Here is a 21414-nt window from a genome sequence, read left to right as displayed (position 1 = left end):
TATATTTCTCTCTCTCTCTCTCTCTCTCTCTCTCTCTCTCTCTCTCTCTCTCTCTCTCTCTCTCTCTCTCTCTCTCTCTCTCTCTCTCTCGTCAGGATGTGCAGGAAGAACAGCCGTTGTTTATTTTTAGCACAATTGTTATTATAGGCATTTCTGTATAGGTATAATTTTGTAAGCCCTTGCGGTAAGAAGAAAAGAAATAGTAATAGTAGTAGTAGTAGTAGTAGTAGTAGTAGTAGTAGTAGTAGTAGTAGTAAAAAACTTCCTTTCATTTTCCGCCCATTCCTCTCTCTCTCTCTCTCTCTCTCTCTCTCTCTCTCTCTCTCTCTCTCTCTCTCTCTCTCTCTCTCTCTCTCTCTCTCTCTCTCTCTCTTCCCTGAGTTTACTTACTGGTGCTCCATCACTGCGTATTGCGTAGTAATAGTAGCAGTGCCAGGTGTAGTAGTAGCAGTAGTAGTAATAGCAGCAGCAAGAGTAGTAGTAGTAGTAGTAGTAGTAGTAGTAGTAGTAGTAGTAGTAGTAGTAGTAGTAGTCATGAAGAATGGTAAGGTGTGTGTGTGTGTGTGTGTGTGTGTGTGTGTGTGTGTTTGTGTGTTTGTGTGGCTACGGTTCGTGGATAGCGTGGCGTTCCTGGTATGTGGCTCTGTTGTTGGTGATTGTGGTGGTGGTGGCGGCGGCGCGGTTGTGATGCTGGTGGTGCTGCTATTGGTGGTGTGGAACAAGTATCCGAGGCTGTGGTGGTGGTCGTATGTAATGCTGGTGTTGCTGTTGGTGGTGTGGAAAGGATTTCCGAGGCTGTGGTGGTGGTGGTGTTGGTGGTAGTGGTACCACGGTGACTGACTTGAGTGACCTTGGCTTGGCTGTGTTGCTGGAGTGGAATGTGAATGCAGCATGCGGGGCCTTGCTGTGCTGTTAGGCTGTTCTACTGCTGGAGGGTGATGTCAGTCTTGACCTTATAGTTTGGTGATGTCACGCCCACAGGACCGTCCGTTGTTTAGATGGCAGGGTTATGAAATGGGCGGCAGGGAGGCTGGGACTATATTCTGAAATACTTCTACGCCGCACCTCTAATACATTCTAAAAAGTCCAGTTGAAGTTACACGGGTTTTTAAGTGTTTTTTTATGGTTCCAGCGACAGATTAACAACATTTCTACATTATTAACAGGAGAAACGCTCTTGAGAACCCGGCTAGTCATTTGTGTGGCCTTTGAAAATAGTCGTGGTGAGAGAGCAAAGCGTTTCAGATCACGAGCATGGTTGGCTGCTGGCTGGGCGGCTGCGTGGTTGGGTTCCTGTCGTGACGTACAGTTGCCCAAGTCGACCCCCATCCCCTCTCCCTGCCCTTTTTGTCTCACCAACCTTGAACTTGTGTGGGGGCGGGGTCTGCCTTCCGACTCCTCCCCCACCCACCCGCATCTCCTTCCACCACTACTACACCCCAACCCAGCCTCACCTCCCGAGCCTCACCTACCCACCCTCACCACTACTCCACCCCTCCCTCCCTGAATCTTGCTCCCTGGTGACAAAAGCATGCTGGACAGAACGAGTAAGGGGTGAGGGAGGCAGGAGGAAGGAACGGAGGGAGGGGAAGTGGAAGAAGTCAAGAAGTGGTGGAGAGGGGGAGGGTAAGAGGAAGTTAAGAAGTGGTGGGCGGCCTTGCCATACCCCAGTGTGTGTTATCAGGATTTTAATCTGTTTTACCTGTGACGTCAGTATGTTGTTCCTTCACCTCACCTAACAACCCCGCGCAGCCTCTCCTCCTCCTCCTCCTCCTCCTCCTCCTCCTCCTCCTCCTCCTCCTCCTCACTCCTCAGGCAGTCCGCATCCTAAATATAATCCCGGGCCGTGCCGCTGGAGGGCCTTGGGAGGGAGTGAGTGAGGCAGGGTGCAAGTAACACTACTGGTCCTCTACGCTCGCCCTGCGCCATACCTTTGCCGTAAATCGCTCCCAACTAACCTTCCTGCTCGTGTTTCTAGCAGTGGTGAGGATTTTAATGCAGTGTTTTTGCTGATTCTGAAACACTTCCACGCCACACATCGCGACTACATTAAAAAAGTCAATATAGTTGAAGTCATTAGAGTTTTTAAGGGTGCCTTTTTTTTTACGGTTCTAGTGACAGATAAACAAAATTTCTACATCATTAACAGGAGAAACCCTCGTGAGAATCCGGCTAATTATCTGTGTGGCTCTTGGAAATAGTCATGATGAGAGAGCGAAGCGTTTCTGAATACGTGCTTATGTCACATCGCTTCATCTCCTATCTACACTACGCATGGCATCTCTTACATCATCTCTACCTTCTACGTCTCCTTGCGCGCTACCCCTGCCGCGCACACACACCTATTACCCTTCACCTGTGTGTGTGTGTGTGTGTGTGTGTGTGTGTGTGTGTGTCGAGACATACAAACAGCGACCTTCAAGTCACTCGGCGGTAACATACAGACACACACACACACACCTCGCCGTTTGTCGGGTCTTCATTTCCTGCATCCTCAAGGCGGTGCGTTCACTCTCACCCTCCACTACCCCTCCCCTCTCCCCTACTTCTTCCCCCTACCTTTCCTCTCTACCCTTCTCGATGTCTCACCCTCCACGCCCCCTCCACATCACAACCTCCACTTCCCCCCTTCTTTCCTATCCCATCCACCCCCTCTTCTTTCCCCTCCCCCTCCCCCCGCCCCATCAGTATTCATTATCTGAGTGTTGGGTGGGAAGTGGCGTGATTAGCAGAGACACGAGGAGTGACGCGGGATAACCAAGTTCCTGTACTGATGAGGAGGTAATAGGAGCGTTAGGTCAGCGGGGCAGGCAAGGTGTGTGTGTGTGTGTGTGTGTGTGTGTGTGTGTGGAAGTAGTAAGTGAAAACCGTCAAAACAGAATAGCGATTTTGATTGGCTGTAATAAAGATTAGCCAATGGAAGCTGCTCTCTCTCTCTATCTCTCTCTCTCTCTCTCTCCTCTCTCTCTCTCTCTCTCTCTCTCTCTCTCTCTCTCTCTCTCTCTCAGGCCCGTAGGACAGTTGCTTATCATGGTTTGCGAGGAGGAGCAGTTGAGAGAGAGAGAGAGAGAGAGAGAGAGAGAGAGAGAGAGAGAGAGAGAGAGAGCCAGACGGACGCCTTACTAAACTCGTAGACAGCTGCCTGGGTGTTCCCTCCTCCCCCTCTCCCCTGCACCCCATACACTTCACACCCAACCTCCCCCAGGCCTCCTCCTCCTGCTGCTGTAGGGCCCCGAGGCTTGCATGGTGCCATCCATCACAGGTGCCCCAGACAGTAACATCTCCCCTTCCTCCCCTTCATATACGTGCGTCCTCCTACGGCGCCGTTGATCTGGGTCACCTAAGTTTAGAAGGCTTTCCAAGTAGTCGCCAGCCAAGGAGGGGAGTGTCAGACCTGTATTCTAAGGCATTTCTGCACCTCACCTCCACTACGAGTCCTTTCTCAAGGCTCTCTTTGTTGAAGCTGCACTGATTTGAAGGCTGTTTTTACGGTTTTAGTGACTGATTAACAAGATTTCTACGTTATTATAAAGAGAAACAATCTTGAGAACCCGATGCTCATCTCTGTGGCCTCTGTGGTGAGAGAGCAAAGCGTTTCAGAACACAGGCCTTGGGTAGTCAGTCACCCAGCCAGCCAGCCAGCCAGCCAGTCAGTCCGCCAGCCAGTCAGTCAGTCCGCCAGACACTCGCGTCATTCCCTGTTAGCTTGCATGCGTTATCTCCACTCTCGTTCGCGCCTGAGGGGATCTGTGAAGGCTGAAGGTGAGGGAGGTGGAGGGGCCGGGAAGCTGTGGTGAGGCCAGGGCTGGGGTAGTGTGTGGGGATGAGGCTGGGAGAATAAGGGAAGGGGCGAGGTGAGGAGTTGGAGAGTTGAAACAGGAGGAGATACAATAGCAACCTCTTCCGTGACTCCTGTTCCCTCCCACCTATTCACCAAGCCTCCTTCCTACCTCCTATTACCCCTGCTTCCTATTTCTCTCGCCTCCTGTTCCCCATTCCTCCTATACCCCGTGTCTCCTATTCCCCCTTCCTCGTATTCCCCCATGCCTCCTCCCCCGTCACATGATTTACGAGGTGAATTCCTTCGGGCAAGATCCTTTGTTCCTTGTTATTTTTTGTTTTATTCCTTTTTTTTTCTACAGGAAGCTTATTTTTTTATTCTTTTTATTTATTTATTTTTATTTTTTATTTTATTCTTTTTTATAATGGGAGAATTTTTTTGGAATCGCTCAAGGTTGACTGAGAGGTTAAAGACATTTGGGAAGGGAAAGGTTTAGTGTGTTCCGTTTTTGGTTAACTTTTTTTTTTTTTTTATTTGAATAGTAAGCAGCGAGTGACCTTGACATTGTAAACGAGGTCTTGTTCTCATCATCATCATCATCTCTCCCTGTCTGTCTCTCTCTCTCCCTCTCTGTCTCTGTCTTCCTTCCTTTGTTTTTTTATTGTTTTTTTCTCATTCTTTCATCTTATTATCTTTATTTCTCTCTTCCTTCTTTTTTCTTTTCTTTTGTTATTTTTGTTATTGTTCTTTCACATTATTATCTTCCATCTCTCTCTCTCTCTCTCTCTCTCTCTCTCTCTCTCTCTCTCTCCTCTCTCTCTCTCTCTCTCTCTCTCTCTCTCTCTCTCTCTCTCCTCTCTCTCTCTCTTCCCTTCCTCTTTTTTTATTCACTTCTCGTTCATTCACCTTCCTACATTATCTCTTTCTCCCTTCCTTACTCTTTTTTTTCTCACATCACTCTTCCTCTGTTCCCTCCTCACAACATCATTATCCCATTCTCTTCCATTCTTCCTTCATCTTTTTACTCCTCCCTTCTTCCCTCATCACATCACCATTTCTTTACTCCTCCATACCTTCCCCCATACTACCATTTTTTTCCTCCTTCCCTTCATTTTTTTTCCTTTCTCTCACTATCACTCTTTTCCCACCTATTCACACCTGTCCACTACTACTACTACTACTACTACTACTGCTACTACTACTACTACTACTACTACTACTACCCCCACCACCTTCACCCACCCTTCCTTATCCTCCCCACACACACTTGAAATATAACAATAACGATGCATAAACTCCCCCCCACCTCCCCACCCCCGCCATCCTCCCCCCCTGTCGCCAGCCCTTCACCCCTTCCCATTAGCGCCTTAGCCACCCCTATGCTGCCGTGTCTTCATAACCTATATATGGGAATTGGGGCCGTGCCAGGAAATGGTGGCTGGGTAGGGGCAGAGAGAGAGAGAGAGAGAGAGAGAGAGAGAGAGAGAGAGAGAGAGAGAGAGAGAGAGAGAGAGAGAGAGAGAGTAGGATGGTTTAGTTATTCGGTGCGTGTGTGTGTGTGTGTGTATGTCAGTGCCCGGTGTCTGTGTGTGTGTGTCATTGACTGTGTGTGTGTGTGTGTGTGTGTGTGTGTGTGTGTGTGTGTGTGTGTGTGTGTGTGTGTGTGTGTGAGGCGCCACTTACCGCATAAAGGAGTACCATTGATCGTGAGGTGTGTCATAAATTAAATACTAAAGAAGCCTATTATGTAAAGAAGTCCCTGTTTGTGTGTGTGTGTGTGTGTGTGTGTGTGTGTGTGTGTGTGTGTGTGTGTGTGTGTGTGTAGAGAGAGAGAGAGAGAGAGAGAGAGAGAGAGTCGTATGATAATGTCGCCAATAAAGGATGCTGAGTCCACGAACTTGTAGGAGGAAGCAGGTATAGGAGGAAGAGGACGAAGATGAAGAGGTGGAAGAAGAGGCATGGACTTGTAGGAGGAAGCAGGTATAGCAGTGAAGGAGAACGAGGAGGAGGACAAGAACGATGAGAAGGACACGAACGAGAAGATGAAAGAAGAGAAGAAAGAGAACGAATAAGAAGATGGAAAAAGAGGAGGAAGAGTCTTATGAAAAGAAGTGTACCAGAGAATGAAGAGAGAGAGAGAGAGAGAGAGAGAGAGAGAGAGAGAGAGAGAGAGAGAGAGAGAGAGAGAGAGAGAGAGAGGAAGGAAGGAAGGACAGTAAGAAAAATAATCAAGAAGGAAATACATCGCTAAAGAAGAATAAATAGAGAAGAAGAGGAGGAGAAAAAGGAGGAAACCAGTAAGAAAAATAGGAAAGAAGTATTAGTAGTCTGAGAATGAATGGAGAGGAGGAGGAGGAGGAGGAGGAGGAACAAGAATAACAATAAGATAAGGAAGAAGAAGGAACATTGGATGAATGAAAGGAAAAAGACGAAGAAGAGGAGAAAAAACAAAAAAAAGCCGGAAAAATAATTGTAGTTTAAGAATGAATAGAGAGGAGGAGGAGGAGGAGGAGGTGGAACAAGAATAACGAAGAAGATAAGGAAGAAGAAAAAGAGGAGGACCATTAATTAAGTACTCTTCCTATGTTTACGTAAGTTTGAAGCCTCGAGGCCTAATTGTCACCCAGGCAACCATTAACAGTTGTGATGATGGCTGTGCTTCGTCGTGTCGTAATTGTTATCCCCTCCCTTCCTCTGGTCATTCTACCCATTCCCTTTTGCCCATTCCCTCCTTCTCTTCACTCTGGATCACCCCAGCCACTCTTCACTTTAGTCACTCTACCCTTCCCTCTCCTTCTCCACCTTCTCATCCCTACCTCCTCTTCATCCTACGGTCATTCTCCTTCCCATCCCCATCCCTCAGATTATTCCTGTCCTTTCCCTCCTTTTCTCGTCATTCTGTCCTCCTGTCTCTCTTTCCTCTACCTCTTTTTTCACCATCTGGTCATTATCTTGCCCATACCCTTCCTGTATAGTCATTCCCCTGCCCCCATAAACTCTACCTCCTCCACCTTCCCCTCCTAGCCCGGCCGACAGGAGTGACGTCAGGCTGTCCGGTCGATCAACGGCCTTGTTTACGGGATCAGCTGACTTAGCAACGTTGTCATGGGAACAGGTGTTTATAGCTTGGTACTGGCGGCGGCTGGCTGGCAACATTGTTTACATTGCTGCGGTGGGGGAGGTGGTGTGTGGGTGGGTGTGTGGGAAGGGTACGGTGGCTGGGTGTGGTGAGTGTGTGTATGTGGAAGGTGGGTGGAGGAAGAGAGGTGGTGAGAGAGAGAGAGAGAGGGGGGTGGGGGGAATGGATGGATGGATAGATGGGGTGGATGAAAGATAGACAAAGATAGACAGGCAGGGGCAGAAACAAACATACCGACACACAAACAAAGACAGACAGAGACAAACATACCGACAGACAGATATATAGACACACAGAGACAGTCGCACCAAAACACTCAAACACACCGACAGACAGACAGACAGACAGACAGACAGACAGACAAACAAACAAAGAAGCGGAGACAAAGAAAGGAAGTGGAAGAGAAATAGAATTAAAAAAAAGTTCCATAACCACTTTCTATTCCCCCGCCGTCAAAAAAAAAAAAGGAAAAGGCGATATAGAAAAAGTTATGCACAAAACACTAGTCAGGCAGGCAGGCAGGCGGGAGGCGGGCGAGTTGGCGGGCAAGCAGGCAGGCAGGCAGGCAGGCGGGGTAGGCGGGCAGGCAGGCAGGCGGGCGGGCGGGCGGGCAATGTTTTCCAGTCACGCACCGCCGCTCGCCAATAAGTGAAGGTTCCGTCTGAAAATTTCATATAATCGCAGACGTGTCGAGTCCCCATGAACTGTGTGGCCGAACTCGAGAGGAGAACGAGGGAAGGGACGCGGAAAAAAAAAGTGAGGGAAATAAAAATAACCCCGTATAGGACATTCTGACGTTGTTGTTGTTGTTATTGAGAATTTTTGACCTAGGGAAAGAGAAAGGAAAGGTAATAGGTCATGTGTCTGTATTTTTGACCTGCGGAAAGAGAGAGGAAAGGTGATGGGGTTATGGCTTTAGGTCTGCGAGCGTTTGAGCGTCCCATCTCGCCTCCAGTTGATGTTGTTAAGGTTCCCAGGCGTGTTTTCATGGTTCCAGGAATAGTTAGAGGATTCTGCGGCATTGATGGGAATAATGCATTGTGGGAATCCGACTGATCATCTCTGTGACCTTTGGAAATAGTCCTTGAATGTTTAAGCGTATTCTCAACTTTTAATGGACTAGTTGAGGGTGTTAGGGTTTACAAGCGTGTTTTCATGGTGACAGGGATAGCTTATGGATTCTGCAGCATTGATGGGGATAAAACTTTGCTAGAGCCTTACTGATTATCCCTGTGGTATTTAAAAACGTTTCGGCGTGGGATCTCAGTTATTATCATTTATTTATTTATCTATTATTATTTTTTAGACGACAGGAATATTTTAGAAAGTTCAGTACAAAAATTGTTCGTGATTAAAAGGAAAATAAATAAATAAATAGTGATAACAGTCAGGAATACGAAGCGTGATCTCACTCACCACCCAAGCTAGCCAGCCAATCAGCCACCAGCCAACCACCAGCCAGCCACCAGCCAACCACCAGCGGCATCCCGAGTGACGGAGGACACCCCAAATTTAGGTCACCTTCGATTTTTGTGACGCGTCCCCCGCCGTAACTTGGGAGTGGTTTGGCGGCGGCCGGAAGACTGGATATCGCTGCTGCCGCCTAGACTTATTATCTGCCTTTTGTGGTCTTGTTATTCCTATTGACTTGACTGTGTGTGTGTGTGTGTGGGGGGGGGGGATAGTGTAGGAGTGGGAGGGTGTGGTAGGGTGGGTGGGTGATTGAGTGGATAAGAAAACAAGTGAATGCGTGAATACTTGAGTTTGGGCGGAATTGAGAGAGAGAGAGAGAGAGAGAGAGAGAGAGAGAGAGAGAGAGAGAGAGAGTTTGGGTGATTGAATAGATGAGAAAGTGAATGCTTGAATGAGCGAGTGAATAATTCAGCTTATGAGCGAACTGGAGAGAGAGAGAGAGAGAGAGAGAGAGAGAGAGAGAGAGAGAGAGAGAGAGAGAGAGAGAGAGAGTTTCCATGTAAGAGCTCTGGCAAAATGACAAAAAGAAAAAGAAAAGAAAAGGACCCACTGCCTGTATTTTTGCCAGTGAAGAAGGCGGCGGCACACTAGCGAGGCTGTAATTACGTCATAAACTGCATGATTCCCACATCTTCGTCATAAACCACATGATTTACACGTCTTCATGCAATACGTGACTCAGACGCCGTCACTGAGGATTCATTACGGGTCCGCGCAGACATCCTACAAGTTTACATTTTTTTTTTTTTCTCTCCATCTCTCACGTAAGAATATTGAAGGCATGTCGTCAGCGGCTAAGGGAACACCGCCTACTGTTACCCGCTTAATGGGTAATTGTTAGTGCTAGGACATAAGGGAGCTTTAAGAGAAGATTAGACGTGTTTATGGATGGGGATAATAGATGGAAATAGGTAGGTATATTTCATACAGGGACTGCCACGTGTAAGCCTGGTCGCTTCTTGCAGCTTCCCTTATTTCTTATGTTCTTATGGATCACACTTATTGCTGCAACCGTCTTTAGTTGACATTCGGAGCGCAGAAGATAAGAATCACATAAACACAGAAATAAGAAAAGATGGAAAAATCGCATTACCACACAAAGGAGAGAGAAAAACCACATTGACGCATAGAAAGAAAAGAGGAGAGAGAAAAAAAATCGTATAGACAAAAAAAAAATCGTATAGACACGTAGAAAGTAGAGAAGATAAAAAGCTCATAGATACGGAGAGAAGAAGGGAGAGGAAACATCGCACAGACACAAGAAGAGACAAGAGGAAGAGATAAAAGACTAATTCTGTGTTTTCTAGGCCACATAATTATTGAAGAATTGTAGACAGGTGAAATCAGTCATCTCTAGGTTACAGAACTATTTTAAAACCGCATAACCACTTGAGAAGAAAGGGTTATAATTTTTTTTATCTATTTATTCATTTTATTTATTTATTTATTTATTTATTTATTTATTTATTTATTTTTGAGGGTTAGAGAACAATTTAAGGGACTAGTGCAAAAAATAAATGCCCAGAAAGTTGAGGGAATGACTATGAGAAAATAATTTGTGTATGAGTGAAATGGGCTGACCTTCCTAGACTCACCGTGATGGGCTGAGTGTTAGGAGTGCGGCGCGTAGAGCAGGGAACAGCGCTCAGTATGCTCTCTTTAAGCTCTCCGGTGTATTATGACATTTGCGAGGCCTCCGTGGGTGACTAGAGCAGTGAGTAGAGCGCTGTTCGTCTGTTGTAAACCTTTCACTATACAGGGATCTACATATAGAACTATTTTCCTATCACATACGAGGTTTCGAGGGAGAATCTATAGTGTTGTACCTTCACCCAGAGACTTTCAAGGCTTGCATGGATTTTTGTAACATTAAGTAGAGCGCTGTGCTTTCTTTGCTATTGGCCGTTTTCTGTACAGGAGTCTATGTACCGAAGTGTTTTCCTACTGCTTGTGTCGAAGGAAATCCCACAGTATTATAAACTCACCCAGAGACTTCCAAGGCTTACATGGATTTCTATAACATTGAGTAGAGCGCTGTTCCCCACCTCTGTTACGTAAGCCGTTCACTTTAGCCATCTATATTAGTGTTTTCCTGCTACATATGTCAAGGGGGAGAATCCAAAGAGTGCTCGTATTATGACCTCAGCCAGATCCTGTCAAGGCTGTCATGGATTCTATAACAATGAGCTGGGTGTAGTTCACCTTCATTGCACAACAGTCTATAGGATTTTTTTTTCTTGTAATATCATAGAAAGAATAAATATTGCAAGGTTAGACAGTTTCAGAGTCTTTATAGATAACTAGTCGTGGACACAGCACCGTAGTCTGAAACACTTCCTCGCCATACTTCCACTACTTTCAAAAGCCTCTAATTGAAGCTGCACGGGATTTCCACGGTGTTTTCAATGTTCTAGTAACAGATTAACAAGATTTCTACATTACTAACTGGACAAACAGTCTCGAGAACCCGGCTAATCATCTCTGTGGCCTTTGAAAATAGTCGTGGTGAGAGGGCAAAACGTTCCTGAATATGGATCACGGTCTCAGGGATAAGCTATTCACGGTACAGTAATCTATAGAACTTTCTTTTTCTCCTGTCAGTATTACGTATCTTTTTTTTTTTCTCTCCATTGAGTATTATAACGTTAACCTTAGACATTTTCAAGGTCTTCACAAATAACTAGCCGCGAATACAGTGCAACACACCCTCAGGGAATAAGCCATTCACGGTATAACAATTTATGGAACTTTCTTTTCTCCAGTGAGTATTGTAACCTTAACTGGACATTCCCAAGGTCTTCACGATAACTAGCTGCGAATATAACGCAATACGCCCACGGGGACAAGCCTTTCACTGTACAGCAATCAGATGACCCTCTTTTCTGCATGAACCAAGAAAAACCCAACAACTGAGAGCCCTGTATGATGCAGTAACTGTGTCATTGTACAGCACTCAAGGAAAATTATACAACACAAAAAAAAAAAAAAGTGTTAAGATAATGCGCACAACTGCCAGTTCATTAATGTTTCCTACTGATAGTGAAATGTACGTATTTGATAATGCAGTAGTCCACGCATGCGAGCGACTCGTATGAAGGGAAGAATAAGTGTGTGAGGAATGCGTGTCAGTGTAAGAAGTAACTAACTTTTCCAGCACTTACTCGTATATCTAACAGCGAAACTTACGTATATATCATGCAGCAACCTTAGTAAGACCTCCTCTCCCCTGTAACCATGTAAAATAAATGTATGAATGAAGGGAAGATTGAGTGCTTGAGGGGTGCGAGTCAGTATAAGCAATGACTAACTTTTCCACACCTGAATCTAACAGTGAAACATACGCACGCTGTATATATCATGCAGTAATCCTCGCAAGACCTTCTCACCCCTATGACCTGCAGTGTAAACATCCCCGCGCATGAATGAAGGCAAGACTGAGTGCTTGAGGGAATATAGAAGGGAGTTGATTTCAGCGCCCCTTGTCCTCTTCCCATCTTAGTCCCCGCTTCATTCCCTCAGCCTCCGCCCGCCGCCGCCTCCCTCCCTCCCTCTCCTCCACCACCACCTCTTGGCTCGCTGCCCCATAATGAACTAGTTTATAGTGCATGATTGGGAAGAGTACGACATTCACTTTCTTCCCTCACTGGCCAGCGCGACGTACGTACCCACTGCAGTTTTCGTACCTCACGTGCCGCTGGTAGATTGTGAAGTTGTGCATCTGCGCCTACCGAATGCTGAGTACAATCGACGTGGGGACATTATTCACTTTTTTTTTTCCGCCTTCAGGATTGACGTCACTGATGCAGGTGACTAAAAAAATAGTAGGTAAAGGTTTCTCTCTCTCTCTCTCTCTCTCTCTCTCTCTCTCTCTCTCTCTCTCTCTCTCTCTCTCTCTCTCTCTCTCTCTCTCTCTCTCTCTCTCTCTCTCTCTCTCTCTCTCTCTCTCTCTCTCTCTCTCTCTCTCTCTCTTTCGTCGACTGATTACTGTGTGTGTGTGTGTGTGTGTGTGTGTGTGTGTGTGTGTGTGTGTGTGTGTGTGTTCATTATCCAAGCCCTTTTGTTGTCTCGTATCTGCTTATTTTATTTATTCATTTACTTTTTTCGCTCTCTCCTTCACAATTGTTTCCTACTTCACACTGGATACGAGCGAAGGAAATTCCAAAGTCAGAAACAATAATGGAGTAGGAAAACTTCAAAAATTTACCATGTTTAGTGTGTTACGATTAGTAATATTTGATAGTAAAGAGTTCCAACAAGCACCGTGACCTCAGCCTTGCCCTGCCTTGCTCTGCCCTGCCCTGCCTCGCCTCGCCATAGCACTCCAAGTCCCCCTCATCGCTGGCCACTAATCGCTCCCCCACCACCCACACACACGCGCACCACTACTTCTATAATGCAGCGATGTAACAGAGCGTGAAGTATTATGAAGTTGGCGCCTCTAATAAGCCATCAGAACCAATCATTACCACCACCACCACCACCACCACCACCACCTCCACCACCACCACAACACTAATATTATCGATGACGTGCAAAGAAAAGGAAATAACGTCACGGCGGCCGACACACACACACACACACACACACCATGAAGGACGGGGCTCGGCCAGTGACGTCCGTTTTCATTACATCACACACACACACACACACACACACACACACACACACACACACACACACACACACACACACACACACACACACACACACACACACACACACACACACACGTGAGTAGCAATCAGTCGGGAAGAAAACTTTACCTACTCCTTTTTTGGTGTGTTTTTTTATTATTATTATTATTATTATTATTATTATTATTATCCAGTCGCTCTGGAAAATGACGTCAACCTTGAAGGAAAAAAAATATATGAAGGCGTGTACGCTTCTATTATATTATGACTGTGACTCTTAAATCTTAAAATAACAAATGAATAACACACACACACACGCACACACACACACACACACACGAGAAGGAGCCTCATCAGGACTTCGTCATTGCTTCTTTTTTTCTTTCTCCTTCTTCATCTTCATCATCATCTTCATCTTTACCTTCATCTTATAAGGGAGTAGAGACGAAGACGAAGGCGAAATAGAAGAAAGGATCCTAACAATTAAGAATGTTGCAGATATTACGTATGTTGCTCCTCAGGTATGCAGGAAATCCTCCATAGCTACCTGCCCATCACGCAATCAATGGGCACGTCTATGCGTCAGTGAAGGGGAGGCCATACCATTAAGAGAGTCAGGGGGGAGGAGGGGAGAGAGAGAGAGAGATGTGGGTGGATGTGGAGGGTGGTGAGATAGGTTGATGGAGTGGATGGATGGGTAATGGAGTGGATGGATGGGTAATGGGGTGGATGGACAGGGGTGTGGAGTGTTGTGGAGTGAGTGTGGTGTATTGTGTGGAGTGTGAAGTGGAGTGAAGTGGAGTGGAGTGGGTGGGGATAGAGAAGTGAAAATTTATAATCGTTTTGTTTACAAGGCTTGATGTTATTCTCTCTCTCTCTCTCTCTCTCTCTCTCTCTCTCTCTCTCTCTCTCTCTCTCTCTCTCTCTCTCTCAGCCTTGGCAATATTTATCTGTTTGTTTTTCTTACGTTGTTATTGTTCTTATCCGTGTGTTTCTTTTTTGCGATCAATTTGTGATGGAACACCCTGACATCACGCATACTCTGTTCTTTCATTATATATCACTTGTTTTATGTACTGGCGAGACGGACCAAGGTTAAAATAAAATAACTGACAACCTACACAAGAGCCAGTTACAGTTTTTGATAAAGGGCGGAAACGTTAAGAGATACGAGCTTAATGAGGAACGCGCACGAGTAAGTTTTCCTTATAAACGAAAAGCGTAATATTTTAGCTCCAAAACATGTAGGGATACAAGCCTATTCAGAAATTCGTAGGGATGCCTGCTCCTTGTAAACTGAGTAGAAGCGTAATAGTTTAGCGGCATCACTGAAGATGATAAATATAAAGTTTCGAAACATGTAGGGATACGAGCCTATTCAGAAACTCGTAGGGGTGACTGTTCCTTGTAGTAAACTGAGTGGAAGCATAATAGTTTAGTGGCATGACCGAGGGAACCGTGGGAAAGCAGGCATGTATGACTTGTTCCTGACTGCGTGGCGTCGCTGTGTGAACGAGACCAATGATGTCAGGGTCACGGGAATGGAGGTGCAGCGATGGGTCGGCATGAGGTCAGCATTGGATCATCAGGTGTCTACTTATTGCTTACCACGTGATTCCGGGATGCACACACACGCCCGCTGGGGATGTGTTCCGAACAGTGAACTTTGCATTAATGTAATACTCTTTCAGACCCCTATTCTGAAACATTTCTGCCCCGCACCTTCATTACTTTAGAATGTTCTAGTTGAAACTATTTAGGTTTTTTATGGGTGTTTTTTACGTTTTCAGTTCTACAAGACTACTACATCATTAACAAGAGAAATAGTCTTGGCAATCCGGCTAATCATCTCTGTGGCGCATCATTCCTTACTCTCCCCTATTTCATGCAACAGGTACTCTGGCCAAAAGCAACAAAAGGCATTAAAAAGCGACGATTTAAGGTACCACTTCCCGTAGAGTGTCGTCCGAAAAGGATTGAACATTTGAGAAGTCCCTTGACTTTTCAAAAGTCACAGGGAATATTATGCGTATTCTCATGAGTGTATTTTCCCCATACTTCTTGTTAAACTATCACTGAAATCATGAAAACAGTCTTGAAAACTTTAATAACTTACACTTCAGCCAATTAAGAGTCGAGAAAGGGCGCTGAAATGTTTAAGAACACGAAGATAAGTTTGTGAGTTAATGCCAGGACTTACGGCGTTGTGGCCAGTCTTGCTGTGTCGTCAGGGGCGGGTTTTAAGTGTTACTTCATGATCTTACCCTTGAAGTCTCATCACTGATTCCCGTTACCGTGGGTGTTCACTCCTATCTGTCTAAGCACACATGCACTCACTGACTAAACACCTTCCTGTCACTCCCTTCCTATCTGAACACTTTCCTGACACTCACTTCCTGTCTAAGCGCCCGCCATGCACTCTCCGTCCAAGTGCACCTATTCACTCCCTGTTCCAGCACTCCCACTCACTCCCTAGCTGTCCAAACACTCCCATTAACTCCCCCTCCAAGCACCTACACTCACTCCTACCTGTCCAAGCACCCCATTCACTTCCTGGCCACCTCCACACGTTACTCACCTCTTCTTTTAACACTCCCTTCCTCCACCATTCACTTCAGCCTCAGATATAACCGTGATATCAGCTGGTTCCCTTATTTTCTACTGCCAATAGAATTCTTTTCCTATTCTTATTCGCACACTTCCTCACGTGGGGCCATGACCACTGCCCCCACTCCCCTTAACCTCCCCCAGCGCTACTTCTCTCGTTGTCTCAGTTTTCCTGCTTTTCAGCTCCGCTCCCCTCTCCCCCACCCTCCCCTCAACACACACACACACACACACACACACACACACACACACACACACACACACACACACACACTGTCCCTCCTCTCCCCAACGTTTTCTTCCTGTCGTCTTGAAAGCACTCGTCAGTTTACCGCCGCTCTCCGCCCTCGAGGTACCTCATTTAGGTGACGCACCGATAACACGCGGGAGAGACGTACAGTATTTCACATCACGGCGGGAACTGCCATGTGTGTGTTTTTGGGGTACTGGAGGGAGACCCACTCTGTGTGTGTGCGTGTTTAGTATATCAGTGGACTGTTCGTGTGGTATCATCTTCGTATCTTTGCATTTATTTTATCCTCTCTGCAGTTTGTATATGTGTCAACAGGCCCGTATTGTGAAACTCTTCGCCCTCTCACCACGACTGTTTTCAGAGGCCACAGAGGTTATTAGCCGAGTTCTCACGTGTGTTTTACCTATTGATAATGTAGTAATCTTGTTAATTTGTCACTAGAACCTTAAAAGCACCCTAAAAACCCGTGCAACTTCAACTAGAACCTTTGAATGTAGTGGAGGTGGGGCGCTAAAGTGTTTCAGAATGTGTGTGCTTCCGTGAACCAGTGATGTTTGAGTCACCGTAACGTGGAATTTTGCATGAGGTAGCATTTCCTTTCAGTTTGTAGTCACTTGAGGGTTTTCTTTTTCCTTGTGTACGAGAATGTTTGATAGCAACAATTTAGTGGTGGTAGTAGTAGTAGTAGTAGTAGTGGGAGGAGGAGGGATCCATACTTATCACTACAATCTTGCTATCCTGTTTGTTGTGTGATAAGTCCATGTCACATAGTATACATTTTGTTTGATAACTTGAATACTTAATTACCATTAGTAGTAGTAGTAGTAGTAGTTGTAGTAGTAGTAGTAGTAGTAGTAGTAGTAATGCAATAAGTTAACATAAAACATTACACTCCCCTCCTGACCTACTGTGCTGACTGACAACCAAGGCAATCCATATTATTGAACACCCGTGACCCAAATGTGAATGTTGCAAATGAAAATATTTAAGGAAACATTTTTAACCACGTGATTGTTCAGAGTTCCTTTTTGGGGTGTGTGCTAAGCTTTTTTTTTTTTTTTTTTTTTTTTTTTTTTTTTTTTTTTTTTTTTTTTTGCCCAGTGGATTGTTCAGAGTTCCTTTTTGTTGAGTGTGTTTGGCTTTTTTTTTTCATGGCTAGTGGGGCTGAGTTTGATTTTTGAAAGAAACAATATCTCTACTACTCTATTGTTGAATGAGAGAGAGAGAGAGGGGGAGGGAATTTTTATACTGGGTAATACTGGGATGGTAGTTTTTCCTAATGGTAACACTGAGGTGATAAATCTTTATAGTAGTAATTCCTAGGGTGACTAATATGTGAGGTCATTTTTCCTTACCATGACAAAGTATTATAGTGCACCAGATATCAGAGTGTTGGGTCTTCATACAGGTAATACTTGTGTGATGGATCTTCAAAGTGGTAATACTAGGGTGGCCGGTATTCTAGTGAGGTAATATCCCCTTGTGTTGACGATAAACATTGCAGTGTACTTGATGCATTTTTGGTCTTGAGTGTAAGCATGTAACACTCTTATAGCAAGGAAACCCTCGTCAGCAATGCCGTGTTGAGTGACCTGGTTTATGCTGGAGGTAAACAGTTGGAAGGAGAGGAGAATGTAGCACACTATTTCTGTGGCACACTCACCCACACACACATGCACACATACAGACAAACACATATGCATACTAAGAATACTATGAACCTGTTAGCATATTTGAATCTGGGTCTTGTGTCTGTAAAGTTGGATTACCTACAGGAGGGTGAAGCTTGAACAAAGTCCACATTGTTTTTCAGTTTTCAGTTTATTTTACCTTAGATTTTTAGTAGCACTTGCAATAATGATAACAACTGTCTCCTCAGACATTTTACCTTATTCCTAAGTTATTCATTACTGTTCTTTATTGATTCATTCAGCTTTATGTATTATTTTTATTTAGAGATCATCATGTGAGTCTTGCTGCAAACTTTTCATCCCTTTCTTGACACCACACTTTATGCCTCTTTTGAATAAGATGTGCTGCTGTAACTTATGTTTTACTGGTGTCTTCCTTCTCCTCCAGGTGTAGTGTGGCAGGGGTGAGACCATGCCGAGACTAAGATAACCACAGTGTCATTCGCATTGGAGGTCAGTGCCACTTGTATTTACAGGTATTAAAAGAAGTGTGAAAGTGTGATGCAGTAGCCTGTGATGAATACCAGTGAAGCAGTTAGCTAGTCGTTGTTGTCTGTATGAAATGAGGAAACAGGTATCAGTTTGGAAGTAATCTGTTATGACTTTTTGTATTGTGAAATCATAGGAGTAAAGTGATGGAAGCATACAGCACCAATGATCTCAAGAAAGAAATCACATGTATCCTCATTGTTAATGTAATATTCATTGATTTCACTGGTTGCTGTGTGTTGCTGCATGTCCAGAGAGCCGAGATGCTGGTGGATGAGACCAATGAACTGTATGACCACAGGTATTGCATGTTGCCTCTCTATTATATAGGTGTGGTGCTTTCAGACTGTATCATTGCCAGATTGTCAGATGATCTGCCCACAGATTTACCTTGCTTCCTTAATGTCAGTGGAAAAGTCTGTTAGGTAACATCACACTTATGAAAAGGAGTCAAGTAGTATGAAATTACAAGCATATGCACCCACATTTTTTCCCATAATTTTTATTGTACATTCATTTACAAGAGTGAAGATGCTGGAGATCAATTTATTTTTGCATATTTTGCCAGTTTTTCTAATAGCCACAATTTTATCAAGATATTGAACTAAAAGTGAGGGAATGAAATGTGCTGTGATTGAGCACACCATCTTAAGGTGGATTGGCTGTGTAGAAAGAAATGCAGAAAGTGAGATGAGTGAGAGAGTGTTTATGTAGATAAGAGTATGGGAGGTGTGGTGAGTGGTAGAGGATGACCTCCACCAAAGTGCAGGAGTATGTGGGAGAAAAGATTGATGAGAGAATGGGAAGATTAGAACATGCTAGGGAGGGATACAAGGGCAGCAATAAATTGTGACTCATGTTTCAGCCATCTTAGGAACAGATGTCAAATACAGGTTGATAGATATAGATGTTAAACTGTCCATATTTTTGTTTACCTAACCAGGACTATCCTATCATATATTCAAGATAAAAATGCCATATCTTATCTGATAAAGGGGAGAGAATGTGATATAGGCGGAGCTGGTGGTATCACCTACATAACCTCAGTACGTGGCCAACCTCCGCCTGCTCCACTGTACTCAGTGACGATTGTGCTGCCAAACAAGGGCATAACCTGATGAATCAAGGAAAAGAATTTAACTAAATTGATAAAACAGTGAATAATCTGTAACTTGACATGCAATCTGTGATGATTAATAGATAGTAATTCATTTAGATTGAAATGCTTTTGAAAGTGTCTCACTAAGTGCTTTACCTATGATCTCCAATCAGTGTTTGATAGCACCTTACCAGTTTATATTTTGCTTATTTGTAAACAACAGAAGATTACTCACCAAACAATATGGCACCAAAATCTCCTGAAATCACAATAGTACGGACTATTGTACCAAGGAGAATTAACATGTGCAACAAAGGTGAGGTGTGTGTGTTTGTGTGTGTGTGGCAGAAAGCCAGACACTCACATTGTATCAAGGAAAAGTGTGGCTCTGGTTCTTTTGTAACTCTTCATATTGTGTTGCTTAAGATAGAAATGTTGGCTGATGTTTGGTGTTCAGTGTGTCCTCACAGCACAGTTTAAAATTATTTTGTCCATCCAGGTAAAATGGTGGTGAGTTGGGTAAGCTCGGCCTTCTCTGAGAAACTGCACACCACCAAGCATGTGGCACATGTGTGTCTCCTTCTCATCGTGGTGTTCCTGTTTGAGGTGGGCGCGGGGGGTCTCTGGGGAGGAACACCCACCACAGCTGCATATCCTCCTCTAGTCACCCTCCTTTTTCAACTGTTGAGACTCTTACCTCTCCTGGCACTGCCTCAGGTGAAAAACATAGTCTATTCTCAGTACTTGATATCATTATGCACATCTGTGTTGCAATTATTATCTTATGTCACTTGATATGATCCCCACATACTGAATGTTAATATTAAAGTCTTTGTTTTCTTACAGGCAGTGTTTAATTTCCTTGGTTTCATCTGCTTCAATGCCTTCCCTGAGAGAGCCAAGCTGAAGGGTTCTCCTCTCTTAGCACCATTCCTGTGCCTGAGGGTGGTCACACGTGGAGATTACCCAGACTTGGTCAGAACCAATGTTAATCGCAACCTTAATACCTGCTTACGTGTTGGTCTTGAAAAGTTTATGATTGAGGTTGTCACAGATAAAAAAATTGACCTCCCCGAAAACCAGAGAATCAGACAGGTCAGTATATTTGCTGTGAGTGTCTTTGTGTGATGATGGTAACATTCCTATAAAATTCTGCTACTTAAACCACTAAAAATATATTTGTTAGTATTTTCTTAGTGCCTTGTTTGAGCCACCCAGTGTGGGATTGCCAGCATGATATATAGATAGATAGTATTTTTTTCTCATATCACAGTTGTATGGCAGTATGTATGTACATACACCTCAGAATATTTCCCTGTTTCCTCTGTGTCTGTGTGTCCATACATCTTTGTACTGATCTTATCACCATGATGCTTGTGATTGCATTAGGGGATGATCTGAAAACTGTTTTAGTAATAAGGAACTGGAAGTTGAGATAAACTAGATTTTCCAGGAGCAATTTTTTTAGGTAAGCAGAAATTACTTTTTAAGTGACCTGTTGAAATTACTTTTCAGGTGGTTGTTCCATCAAGTTATCGGCCCAAGAGTGGAGCACTGTTCAAGGCTCGAGCATTGCAGTACTGCCTGGAGGAGGATGTCAACCTTCTGGCAGACACAGACTGGATAGTTCACTTGGATGAGGAAACTCTGGCAACTGAGGCTGCTATTCGTGGGATTCTTAACTTTGTTATTGAAGGCAGACACCAGTTTGGTCAGGTCAGTGTTTGGTGTATACACTGAGTTCTTTTGTAATGCATCACTGCTACTACTAACTTCCTTGTTAGCTGAAGACTCAGAAGGCTTTCTTGTAAAAGGGAGTACATTGCTTGCAGAAGTCATTACTGCCAATATACAGAGTAATCCTTGTTATCTAGCAATCTTACGGCTTTATAAATTCCAGTTAATTACGTTTCTGATTTGCTGAATTTTCGTGCCATACAAATGCAACTATAAATTCCAGTTAGTTACGTTTCTGATCTGCTGAATTTTCATGCCATACAAATGCAACAGCAATCAGTTGTTTGGTATTTTATGTCAGTTATCTGGTGGCTCGTGACAAATGGAATGGAAATGTGACTTGATTCTGGATGTCCACACCACCCCAGCAGAGAATTGTACTGTCCTAAGGTTTAGTAGCCTGAGCAAAGGAAAACATAAACTGACAATCATATTTACCTGAAAGAATGCAGAGACTTGACTTGTGTTGTAGTTGGTGTGAAAATTCTCTTAGGTAGAGCTAATCTAAAGA

At 44.3% G+C, this 21414-nt stretch overlaps 1 protein-coding gene across 4 annotated transcripts in view; it reads left to right on the top strand.

Annotated features, from left to right (window-relative positions):
* Window positions 1-21414, top strand: part of LOC135103364 (beta-1,4-mannosyltransferase egh-like) — a 69299-nt gene that overhangs the window by 42234 nt on the left and 5651 nt on the right. For 2 of the 4 annotated variants that reach the window (XM_064009434.1, XM_064009433.1), the window contains 4 exons: window positions 17967-18031; window positions 19666-19883; window positions 20013-20261; window positions 20682-20882. In XM_064009434.1, the coding sequence (XP_063865504.1) occupies window positions 19671-19883; window positions 20013-20261; window positions 20682-20882 (663 nt within the window). In that variant the 5' untranslated portion in view covers window positions 17967-18031; window positions 19666-19670. Of the gene's footprint in view, window positions 1-15997; window positions 16063-17966; window positions 18032-19111; window positions 19483-19665; window positions 19884-20012; window positions 20262-20681; window positions 20883-21414 lie in introns of those variants that run through there. The other 2 variants (XM_064009437.1, XM_064009432.1) reach the window with 2 other exon arrangements.

Source organism: Scylla paramamosain, chromosome 9, assembly GCF_035594125.1.
Source record: "Scylla paramamosain isolate STU-SP2022 chromosome 9, ASM3559412v1, whole genome shotgun sequence".
NCBI classification, from domain to species: domain Eukaryota; kingdom Metazoa; phylum Arthropoda; class Malacostraca; order Decapoda; family Portunidae; genus Scylla; species Scylla paramamosain.
Note: the sequence above shows the minus strand (reverse complement) of the source record. Positions and strands in the feature narration are given on the sequence as shown.